The sequence below is a fragment of the Parasteatoda tepidariorum genome, chromosome 5 (genome assembly GCF_982258835.1).
Source record: "Parasteatoda tepidariorum strain Cologne lab strain chromosome 5, Ptep-v5.0, whole genome shotgun sequence".
In the NCBI taxonomy this organism is placed as follows: domain Eukaryota; kingdom Metazoa; phylum Arthropoda; class Arachnida; order Araneae; family Theridiidae; genus Parasteatoda; species Parasteatoda tepidariorum.
In genome coordinates, this window is record NC_141759.1 from 121,564,326 (window position 1) to 121,577,230 (window position 12,905).

Below are 12,905 nucleotides of genomic sequence, written 5' to 3' on the forward strand. Positions count from 1 at the left end.
CTAAATGTTTAACAGTTTTTATATAGTAGAAGTCGAGAATTTTTTTTTTTTTTTTAAATAATTTGGCGACAATGAAAGAAATGTTTAAATGGGACAAATATTCAAATGTAGATAATTTACGAAAAACTTGACTTATGCCAGTGTAGCGCAAAACTTCATTCATATTTTTTCCCTTTGCTAATGTTTTTTTTTTTTAAATTATAAAATATGATGTTTCTTTTTTCGTCATTTAAAAATTTATTCGTAATTTAATAAAGAGATTGAATAAAATATTTTACTGAATAATATGAATCCTATTTGAAGTCATCCCCAGAAACCATTAAGATTAACACTTAGTATGTGAAAATCTGATCAATAGAACGAAAGTTATTCAGGGTGATTATTATTTTTTTGCTTACTGTACATAAATATTGTCCATAAATAATGATTATAATAGTACCGGATAGCAGATTATATATTAGAAATATTATGAATGTATAAATAAGCTAAAAAAAAATTTTTTTTGATCAATTAATTCAAGTGTTAAGTTATTATCTATGTTCAGAATTAATTTCTTAAGACAAACAGTACTTAATACAACAATTGATATGTCTACACATATGTAGTCCAAGCAGTTTCAGGTTCAAACTGGATAAAACCGACAATCAAAAACGTGCCAGCCATGGTGTCTGGAGGCAAAGCAGTTTTATGACAAACAGCTTAACTACAAACAAATGTCTTATGAATAAAGGTTTATAGTAGGGGAAACGCTAAAATACTTCTGATAAAGCTCAGTTCAATAAAAAATGAAAAGAATAATTCTTAATCATAAATTATAAGATAAAAAATTTTTTTATTGTCATACACCAAGAATTACAATGATTACATTCAGTTATGATAAGACAATTGAAGTTTCAAAAAAATGCTAACACTAATAGCAGTGTTTCCATAGGGGACAAATGAGTGTTAATAAGACATACAAAGATTTCGAGAGTTCATCAATTTAGTAACGCCTGCGCTTAGCCCCCATAACATAATCATCCATGTTTTCCATCATCTCGTGGGGAGGTACTGGAGCACCGCGCATTCCTCCATGATCACCAGCAGCAGCTCTGTCGGCCATCGGATCTCCAGGATTTATGAATGAATCACCCATGGGTGGTTGATCAAAACGAGATTGCCTCTTTTAATTTAAAAAAAAACAAGTTTTCAAATATTGGCACCAATGAATACAAATAATTCATTTTCCCAGTAAATGGAAAATTCGTTAAAAGAGTTACAAAAGAGTTCAATGGCATCATAGAATCGCGGATCATCAGCAAACACAGGAACACCGAGGAAGAAAAAAGAAAAGCAAGGAGCAACTGTTAGTATATCGCATAACCGATTGGGTCTTTCACATAAAGTTATAAAATAAAAAACATCAACAAAATTAAAATAAATTACAGTAGAACGTCAAACATCCAGATCAAAAATGTTTACATATAAAATAGAAATATTTTCTCGCAAAACCAAATGTAAAAATTTTTTTTGAAAAGTTAAATAGCAAAATATAACTTTTACGCCAGATCATATTTTTTGTAATACTTCACAGTGATATTAAAATAATAAACCAAAAATTAACTCTATTATTACAGGAAGGAAAGGATTCAAAAAAGACGAATTTGCATTTTAAGCAACTACATGTTTAAATTACTTAAAAAATATTTAGGATTAAAATTTAATAAAATATTAAAAACCAATTAAATAAAATATCTACAAAAACAATTAGTCATTAATTTTTAAAAAGAAATTAGGATCAATAAGGTTGATCAAAAGATTTCTTCAAAGACTAAAACATGTTTCCTAAATCCTTCTAATTTCTTATAAGAAATGAAGTTACTTATTCAAATTATTGTTAATAGACTAATCTTATATAAATGGCAAAAAGAACAATATATATAGTTTTTAAGACGTGGTCACTAGATAACTTTTCTAACTTTGTCCATCATCATAGGACTAGGCAGAAAAAAAAGAATCAAAATAAGAGTAGATGCCACAGAAACAGCAAAACGTGAAAATTATTATCAACACGTTCAACAACTCATCAGACAAGATTGGTAAAAACAGAGAATGCAGTGAAAAAGTTGAAATGACTTAAAATTGGCTCAGGCTTAAAATTACTCACAACTCTAAAATTATTGCAACACACTAAAATCTTGAGAATTAAAAAAAAAATTTTTTTTTTCATAACAGCATTTTGAACAAAAAATAACATAAAGATAGGCAACTTTGATAGGCATTAAAAGCGCACCATAGTGAAAATAAATTATTTAAAAATTAAATTAAAAAATTCGGTGCTAAATTAATATAAGCATAATGATAAAATTTACTAGTTTGCAAACAAAACAAGTTTGAATTAAAATTCCACAAGCTATAGATATCAGGGGTGATTGTGAGCCCAAGTCAAAATTCCGGAAAATTTCTTGAGTAAAAAAAAAAAAAAAAAATTTTAATCGAAAAATTTGAAAAAAATTTTTCAAGGATTTTTCTTTTTTTCTGGATATTTCTTAATTTACTTAAAATTTTACACACACCTATGTCGACCTGGAGCAGTAATTGAAATTTACAAATATATCTCTTTCTTGAGTTTATGATTAAAATAACTATTTACTGATAAAAAATGAATATTAATCTTGAATATAAGATTATAAAGTATCTGGCTCTCCTCTACAAATAAAATAAACCGTGTTTTTAAGTTCCACCTTTGTAAATTTGATTTCCGGAAACTTTTGTGATCAATGATTTTTTGAAACGCCTGAACCTTCGATCTCCGGAAAATTCCGGATCACCATTAGCGAAAAATCCAGACCACAATCAGCCCTGAGATATATAATTTTAATCACTATATTTTTCATAGTCTTATAACAAACCCATATTTTTTAATAGGTATAGTAACTTTTGTATAGTAAAATTTCTATGTTTAAAACTTATGAAAAAATTTCACAATAATTTTTTTTTTTTTTGCATAGGTCTTGCACTCATAGCAGTTTGAGTTCAAGTACTCCAGTAATCAATGCATAGAGAAATTTTGATAGTTCTTTTGGAATAAATCATTTCTTAAATCTGGTTAGAAAAAAGTGAAAGTACAAAGCTTAAGATTTGTTTCTGCCTAATTTGTCTGGAAGTAACCTATTTTGCAGAAAAAATGAAATTGAACTAAGTTACTGTAGCTAAAAATGGCCAATACAAATGTTTAACAATAAATACTATAAGAATAGTTTAAAGCTAAGGAAACTTAAAATAGTAAATAAAAAGTTTTTCACACCCCCACCAATAAACTATCTTCTCAACATTCATTTCAGTTTTATCCAGAAAATTTATATACTGTCGAACCTCGATCCATCCATTCCTCTTTCTTGTTTAAGAATACAGATTATTTCTTAAACTAACAAATTTCCATGTCACTCTGCAGACATTTAAAAAATATCCAAGATTTTCAGTCTCGAGAAGCTAATAATGAACAAGGGTTCTGGACAGGGGTTTTACTGTCTTAAAATGTCCAAAATGTTGAACATTGATAGAAATTTTATATGTGTAACTATTGTACACATAATTACATATATTAAAAAACATTTGATATTTTGTATACAATTAGTTTTAACTAATTAAAGAAAAATAATGTAATGGGAAAAGATTTATAACTTTCAAAGCTCCACAATTCATTGAACAACGAAAGAAATAAATACATTATCCTTTAAATATGAATAAATATGCTTTTAATACTGATAAATTATGTTTCTGAATAAGTATAAATAATGCAATACTAAAAATAATAAACTTTTTTAATAAAACAAAAACTTGCCTTCATTTTGTTTCTTGTTCAAAAGTTCACCTTTTATTTTACACAATATTTTTTTTAAATTGTGACATAATCTGAATAAAAGCATTTTTCACAATTTAAGACAGGGTGGTTTAAACCCCAAGTAATTTTTTCTAATATAACTTGTAATAGTGAAATAAAGCAGGGTTCAATTTTGTTTAAAAAATTTAAGGACTTTTCAGGGACCTAAAATCAAATTTTTCAAGGTCCTATTCAATAATATAGTTAGTATACTAAAATACAAATCAATCAGATTTTATATTAATTACATTGAAGCAGAATTAGAAATTTTTAAAGGACAATGCTTAATTGACAAAAAAAAAAAAGTATATATTAAATTTGTCAAGTTAACATTGTTTAACAGTTGCAAATTTTTTAATATGCTTAGCCCACAGCTACCAATGCAAATGTCAGATAATTATTAGATTATATATATTATTAATGGCTGATAGTTTTATATAGATTAGAATATCGCTGCTTCAAATGATGATCGATTATTCAAGATTATAAAAAAATTTCTAATTGACATTGGATGCTTGTCAACTTTTAAAAACTGAAAACAGTAAAACTTTTCATGAAAGATATGCGTCTTGAATTCTCACTTTGCTGAACTTAAATCCTTCAGTAAAGAGAATGGCAAATGGATAAGGAAAAGTAATGATTTCCATCAATTCTGCTACCATTTTTTTGTGAGTATTATTTTAATTTAAGAGAAAATCAAATCCTTAAGTACCCTATCACAGAATTCAAGGACTTTTCAGGGCAGTTATTTTTTCCAACAAAACGCTAGGACTTTCAAGTAGCATGTGAGACTGTAAAATCTGGAATAACTCAGAAATAGCCTTTTTTTAAAATATTTTTAGCATGTCTTTTGATGAGAGGTGTATCAGTACACGACTCGTATGTCACCTACATGCAGTCACAGCTCACCACTTCCTGCAACAAGGTAATAGTTTGATTGATAAACATAAAATACAATGATTCACCCATTTGTATGACATGAAACTCATATCCATTGGGGGGGGGCAAATTCTGGTCCCCCAGGATAGAGTCACAGTGGCACTAGTGGTTAAAATGCAATGCAGTGAACATGTTGACTGCAATCATAGTTTTCCTGTATCTAATGTTTGCTATAAGAAACGATCGATTGAGGTTCTACAGTATAATATTAAGGAGTATTTATAGTTAACATATTATAAAAACTAATATGCAATATCTAATTATAAATTCAATACGTAATTTATAATTATATGTATGTGGTTTATAAGTAATTTGTTAATTTAGTTGTATTAATAAAGTTTTGCTGTGTTATTTTATCAGTTTCTCATAGTTATTAAAATAAGGCTTTTCTATACTTATTTATGCAAAACATTGAAGGAATGCAAGTATTTTCAAAATTCATTCATTTTTTTTCCTAATTGCTGCTTTCTAGTTATCACATATTTAAACATTAAAAAGCTCAAAAATTAACATTATTAATTAAACTAGAGTGTAATTATAAACTGTTTAAGTTCCTGTCGAAAAAACGTTTTTTCCATTTCTTCCGCTTAAGTTAAAAGAAACTTATTTTTTCCAGGGAGTGGAAAAAACGTGCCAGCCAGGTTACTGCATTTGCTAAAAATATTTTATGAGTATATGACCTCTGAATTTAATATCATAAAATAGTTCCTTTTCATCTTACAGATAAAGCTATATGCATAATTATTAGACTATTTTCTAAGTTTAAACCATTGAATTTTGCAATATTTTTAGCAATATAATTTTAAATAAAAAGATGTAGGAACGAAAAACCGAATTTTTTGATACTTTAAACCATTTTCAAATCTGCCACACACAAAAATTTCAGGACAGGAAAAGCAAGGACGAAATATTTTTCATCAGAAAAACCCAGTTAACTAAGAATGAGGCAAGCATCATATTCTTTGGGCAAACTAATAAATACATTTAGATCACAAATGTCTAGACCAAAGATTTATATAAAAAGCATTTTTACTATTTCTCATTTTTTTAAAGTTCTTTTTTAAAATAAATATGGAATTAAAAATGTCTTATACCCTGAAAATAACTATTCACACTTCTATTTATCTATATATATACAGAGGAGCCCCCGTTTTGCGTTGTCCATTTCGTACATTATCCCGCTCTTCAGTGGCGTAGCGAGGGGTGGGCAAGGGGGGGCATCATGCCCCGGGCGCTACTCACAAAGGGGCGCCAAATGGTCCGCAAAACAAAAAATTGCTGAATAATTTTTTTTTATTATAATTGATTTCTGGAAAATATATTTTAACTTAGTGCCAGTGTAAATAAATGTCAATTCATAAATATTATTCATAATGATTAATATTTAATTCATATTAAATATTATATTAAATTCATATTCATATTAAATATATTTCAATATTTAATTCACGTCCTTGTCATCGAGCTCTGCTTAGAATAAAAATGAAATGTTAATAAATATTAAATGTTATATATAAGTTTAATGTTAGCATAAATTATATTGCATATTTCACTATGTTACTACCTTTCAAGTTCAAGGCATTCTTGGTAAGTAATAAATCAAATAAGATTGCTTACTACATCTACTCGACGATTCTATTATTAAGTGAATAGAGTATGAAAAAATTTGTTAACAGAAAAATTTGTTGTTCTGTTCTCATATTTGTCACTACAGATTCAAAATGAATTCATTCATCTTCTGGCATCTACAGTTCAAAATCAACTAATAAACGATATCAAAAGAAATAAATATTATGGACTTTTGTTTGATTCAACTCCTGATATCTCTCATCGAGAACAAATGTCCCAAGTCACTAGGTATGTAGATGCTGATTTTATCAATAAAAAAGTTTCCATCAAAGAATCTTTTTTGAGTTTTATTGAAATACATGCTAAAGATGCAGCCTCGATCGAAAATACAATTTTAGAGAAATTAAATTACGATGAAATTTCATTAACAAACTGCAGATCACAATGTTACGATAATGCTGCCGTGATGGCAGGTCACACATCTGAAACGCGATGGAGCGCCAGAATACAAGCGGTTATCGTTATCATCTATGAGCTAGAGAATATAAAAGAACTAATAGAAAAATTAGCAGAGCACACTACCACTACAAGTGACAACAGAAGTGAAGCTACAATTCTGTTGCAAAATATACTAACCTTTAGTTTTATAACTTTAGTTCATTTCTGGTATGAAATCTTAAGAAGGATTGATCGTGTGCAGCTCAGATTACAAGATCCTAGAATGAATTTTAAAGAAGTGTTCCATGATCTTGAATCATTAGCGACTGAACTAGCCGAAATTTGAGACAAGCTCTGTAAAGAGGCAATAGAAAAAGCAGAGTCTCTTTGTGAAAAATAAGATATGGATACAACAATACGTGCCTGGGGAATTGGCTATGGTGGTCTTTCCGCAGAAAGTGAAATTTCTCGCGTTATGAAAAGCACTCTTGATTGTCTCCAACAAGAAATGTGTACACCATTAAGTGACCTTAATTTCAAATTGGATTTCTACTGGACGTTGAAAATTTATTAAACAAGGATAATGTTGATAACGACCTTGAAAAAAATTTGTAAAAATCTGGGTGAATTTTATAATACAGATTTCAATGTAATCGAACTTATTATCAAAATATGTGACAGCAAAATGTTACTCCGCAGTAGAAAAGAAATTAAACCTAAAACTCCATTAGAATTTCTTACTTTTATAATCAATCTCGAATGGAGAATATGTTTCTCCAAATCTGAGAGCGGCATTTCAAATACTCCTGACTATCTCAGTATCAATTGCTAGCTGCGAACGTTCATTCAGCAAATTAAAATTAATTTTGACAGATCGCCTAAGTGACCTAGCATTTTTAAGTATGGAAAGAGTAAAAGTTTAAATGATCAATTTTGATGATATTATTGATACATTTGCTTCATCAAAAGCATGGAAAATTTAGACATAGTAATTAGTTTTATTAATGTATTATAATCATATGATCATTAAATATATGTATCTCCTTAGAGATAATAAATGTTTATTCTTTTATTGTTTTAAAACTGCGTGTTTTTAAAATATTTCTTTATAAATATGTAAAATAAATAATAGGTATCTTTTGAACTAATTCTAGATGATCATATACATTTCAAAATCTAGTCTTGTTCTCTCAACTACATTTTTTGTCTCAAATTTAAAACCTAGCTAGAGCTTATGACTTTATTTTACTTTATTTATTTATTAATTTGAGAGTATATTTAACATATAAGATTATGTGGTTTTCGAATGGGGGGGGGGCGCTAAAAGGATATTGTGCCCCGGGCGCGAGTTAAGCTCGCTACGCCACTGCCGCTCTTATGTCCCTTTTTAGGATTGCCACTCAAATCTGGAAAAAAAAATTCCCTGTGTTTTCCCTGTACATATTATGTACAATATATTAAGAGGAAACAACAATTACTGTGCTCTTGAGTGAGCAATATTGGGCTTACTATATTGATTAGTTTTAATAGCTGGAAAAACAGTTGAACATACTTAAATAATGTTAGAGTAATTGAAATAGTTTATTATAGCCGAAATATCATGGTTAAATATCCCATAGATGACACTTCGAGTGGTCAACATTTTTTAAAAGACAAAAATAAGAAACAAAATTCCCTGTATTTTCACAGTTTGTAAAGAATGAATCAAAATTCCCTGCATTTTCTCCGATATTTTACGTGATTTTTAAGTTCCCTGTACTTTACAGGTCTTCCCTGTGGAGTGGCAACCCTGTTTTTTTATTGGACTGTGAAAATTATACCGATAATGTTAAATTACCCTGGATTTTAAGTTACCCCTTTTTATGAAAGTCCTACTTTATGCATTTTTCTAAGACATCGAAATCATTTTTTCTCTACAAAGCGACTACAAACTTTTTCTGACTTTTTTCCCCTCTCTTTTCTAAAAAAAGAAAACAAAAAGAGAGAGAGACTGGTTCTATCTTATTGTCCTTGCTATCTATGCTTTCGAGGATATTTCTACCTTGAGTAAAAATCATTGAGGGTGGTGGGGTGGCAAAAGCACAGGAAGGGTGGTCAAAGGAAACATGGGAGCTTAAATTGTAAAATTATTGAATTTAGAGAATGTCTCACAAAAGAATTTTTTAGGTAATCATTTCTTTTTCTTGATTCCAACTATCTCCAAGATACTTCCAAAACAAACATAAATGTTCTGAAATCTCTGAATATGCCGATTTATACATTGTTGGACAGTGTCAACTAAAACGCATTGCAAATGGGTTTAATAAAGTTTCTGGATATCCAACGAAAACGTGCACAGGTCGGAAAAATATTGCACGTCTGAAGATGCCAATGAGCAAAAAATAATAGAGGATATACCAACAACTGATCTAGAGTTTGAAAGCATAAAAACTTTGAAGCATATAGTATAAGGAAAATTTTTAAACAATAGCAAGTATTGAGAGCAATACTGTTGAAATTGCAACAAAAAAATAAAAAAAATTTAAAGATTAAACATTGTTTCTATTAGTTCATCAAAGTTTTGAAAAATATGCAAAAAATCAATATATATTTTTTTCACTAATAAATACAAGGAACTAAAACAAAACCTAATATACACAATTTCTAAGCTGAATTTTTTTTTTTTTTTTTTTTTTGTGTGTAAAAAATATTTACCATCAGTTTACTATTGCAAATGAAAAAATCGGGCAAATGAAAAAAGTTAAATATTAGTCTTTGTAAATGTTCACATCTTCACCTGAAAAATCATGTGCATTACTTTCACTTTCGCTTGTGAACGCAATTTTTTTTTTCTATGTAAATTCATCAACCATCGTATGCATAGCTGCCAACATGGATAGGAAAAAATCCAGTAGAATTTACGAAATATAAATTTCCTGATAACTACTGCAAACTATACTAAATATTTTACTTTTAGGGATTTTATTTTAATCAAAATACAAAAATTTTACTACACTAAACACTATAAATGATCTTCAACATTTTCCATTTATAAATAAGACAATAAATGTACTTAATTTTTTTTTATTATGTAAACTCATAATTTTGAATACTAATAAACAAGTAATTTATGATTGATAGTTGAAAGATTTTTTTAAAATTAGTTTAAAAAGGGAATTCTGAAAAAAATTAATTGAAAAAAATAAAATAATAATACTAATAAATAATAATAAAAATAAACTGAAAACAAAAATAAATAAATAAGCTTTAAACTGATATAAATGAGGCTTGTTTCATTAAGTATTAGTAATATTTGTTTAAATATTCAAGCAAAGCAATAAATGGTGCAAAAATTCTATTTCAAAAGGGATTTTTTGTAAGAAAACTTACTCAGTTTTAGGGAATTTTCTAAAATATGCAAAAACCAGGAGAATTTTTATTAAACCAGTAGACCAGGAGAAACTGGCAAAATCCAGTAGTCTACTGGAAAATCCAGTAGAGTTGGCAGCTATGCGTATGTATACAATTGTACAAAACTCATCTGCAGGGCCACAAATAGCAAAGCTCCCAAACAAAAAGTGGTAAACTTCCAATCACAGCGGATTATTATTATTTTTTGCTTCTGGCCGAATAGAAACATGACAAAACAAAACATATTGACGAATTCTGCTATGCCCGAGTTTACTCGGGGTAATAAATATTTGCAATATACCCGAGTTAACTCAGGATAATCAGGGAAGCGATTAATTTGCTTATTTATCCTTCGTTGCACGTTTGTAAATGTTAGTGTGGAAATAAGTAATTTATAAACTTTAGTGTTTCAGTCTTTTGCAGATTCGTCTCCAGGATGGAACAATCAATGTAAGACATCTGTAAAAGAACGAACAATTCTTTTCATGATGGATGAACAACAGTCCGCTCTTCATTTGAAGTCTTTGGCGAATGGCCTGATATCCACCATAGGATTAAGATTGTGGATGATGATTCTTTATATATTTGTTCAACATTACGATTTTTAGATTTAAGTTAAACATTTAAAGTATTAATAAATGTGATCTCCAGTTTACTTCTGTTAGCATTTTTTTAGCGTACTCTGCTTTGTGAGTTAAACCCACAGTTGGTGCAAAGGAAAACGGAAAATCGGGGTTCAACTGTATATATAGGGACCTTGAATATTACTTACATTTTTAGCATCATAAGTTTTTCTTAATTGATTAGAATTTCCAATCCTTAAAAAGTGGCCATTGTTGAAATACTGAAATTAGCCAATAGAGGAATTTCCTAATTTTACCCTATTACTCTTAGCAATAAACTTGATCTACGATGAAAAATCACCTTTTTGTTTAAGCTTTATTTTGGACATTGATTTGCACATTGATTGAACATTATTTTGCAAACTAAATAAACAAAAGTGAAACTATATTTTATGACACTATTAATCAGCAGTGCAATTATCAATGGTTCTGGCTTATTGCTTTACTTACAGGTCATTAAACCTTCCCAAATATGTAAGAATGTGTAAATTTTACTAGTCATTTACTTCATATGATTAAAAAGGCTAATTGCTGACAAGCACACAGTTTGGACTTTTAGCAGTATCAATTCAGTTTAAGAAAATATAAAAAGTTTCATTATGTGGTCCATAATTCAAGTTTAGAACAATTGGTATGTCTCTGTATTCAATTAATGTTCTTTTATAATTAAAGATTTTTAGTTTTAACAAGTAGTTTAAAACTTAGAATTCTATAACGTAAAATTTACCACAAGATTATAAACTCTTGAAAAACATCACCTTATTAAAAACCCTCATAGCACTAAATGTTAGCTATACAACTCTTACATTACCATTACAGAGTTTTTTCTCCTTATATACCTAGAATTATTCACCTCGTCCACCTTATTGTAGTTTGAAGAAAGTTTAACTAGGAAAGTAATTGCTGTTAAATTAACCAATCAAGAAATATTTCAAATTTCTATAGCTAGTATATCATTTAACATGTTGACTGCCGCGCACGCTTGCAGTGAAATCCCCTTCAGGCCACGAGTACTGCTGTATGAAGCGCATTGATCTAAGCACTCCCACCGTTATTTCAATAATGCAAGCCTATGATGGTCACAAGAATAATATCTCGCCGCATTTGTTTCCATGGCATCATACCTGCTTATTTGTGTCCGTTGCTGTTTCTCATCTCGCCAATTTACAACATAGGTATGAATCTTTGCCGAGTAAAGAAGTAATTTAAGTGCGACCTAAAGTAATTAATCAAGTGTGATTTTAAGTATTAAGAATTTTAAGAGTGATTTTGGAAAGAAAAATAGAAAACTTAGTCAAATAGCAGTGAACAGGAAAGTTTTTACAAAACTCAATAATTTTCTTAATAAATCATTTTTATAACAATTCAATAGTTTCTTTACTTCCTGTGAAATATTCTTCAATACAAATGAATATCCTTCGCGAGTAGTCAAACAAGCGTCACCCCATTGGGGCTAGACCAGAAACTTTGCCGTCACCCAAATATGGGTATGCGGCTGTCAACCTGTTAAAGTAGACACCCTAGATTTAAAGTAATCAGCAATAATTTTGTATAAGATTTGATTTTCAGAGAACAAGAACAAACAACATAATGGATTCACGCATGTCCGGTATTAAGAATAAACACCCAAAGAAAAGAAATGAATCTTTCATTTAGAAAAGCAAAATTTTAAGCTTACTCACAAAAAACTAATGGATAAGATTGAACAATGATACTAATTTTCATAAAAGAGAATGGGCATTATTTGGAAACACACTTCAGAGTATTTACAGAAATTGTATTCAGTATTTTTAATATCACATTCAAAGCGCAAGAAAATATGAATGGATAGCACACGGATGAAAAAATATATTAATAAATAAACATTTATTATCTGGAATTGCAACTAAGTGCAAATAGCAATTCAATATACTAGACGTTCCACTGTATAATTATCATATAATAATTCAAATATTTAGTAAAGATCAAAGAAATCAAGATCTGAGCAAATTTAATTATACAAATTAAAATACAACATAACAATAAAGTTCTTATTGTCAGAATACCTGGAAAAGTAAAATGTGCTTATATAATCTTAAGTTAAT

At 28.8% G+C, this 12,905-nt stretch overlaps 1 protein-coding gene across 4 annotated transcripts in view; it reads right to left on the reverse strand.

Annotated features, from left to right (window-relative positions):
• Positions 1 to 12,905, reverse strand: part of LOC107449489 (non-POU domain-containing octamer-binding protein) — a 157,124-nt gene that overhangs the window by 117,851 nt on the left and 26,368 nt on the right. Inside the window, exon 8 of one of the 4 annotated variants that reach the window (XM_016065016.3) lies at positions 813 to 1,162. The exons of the other annotated variants lie outside the window; for them this stretch is intronic. Within the exon in view, the coding sequence (XP_015920502.1) occupies positions 983 to 1,162 (180 nt within the window). The 3' untranslated portion in view covers positions 813 to 982. Of the gene's footprint in view, positions 1 to 812; positions 1,163 to 12,905 lie in introns of those variants that run through there. 4 annotated transcript variants of the gene reach the window in all.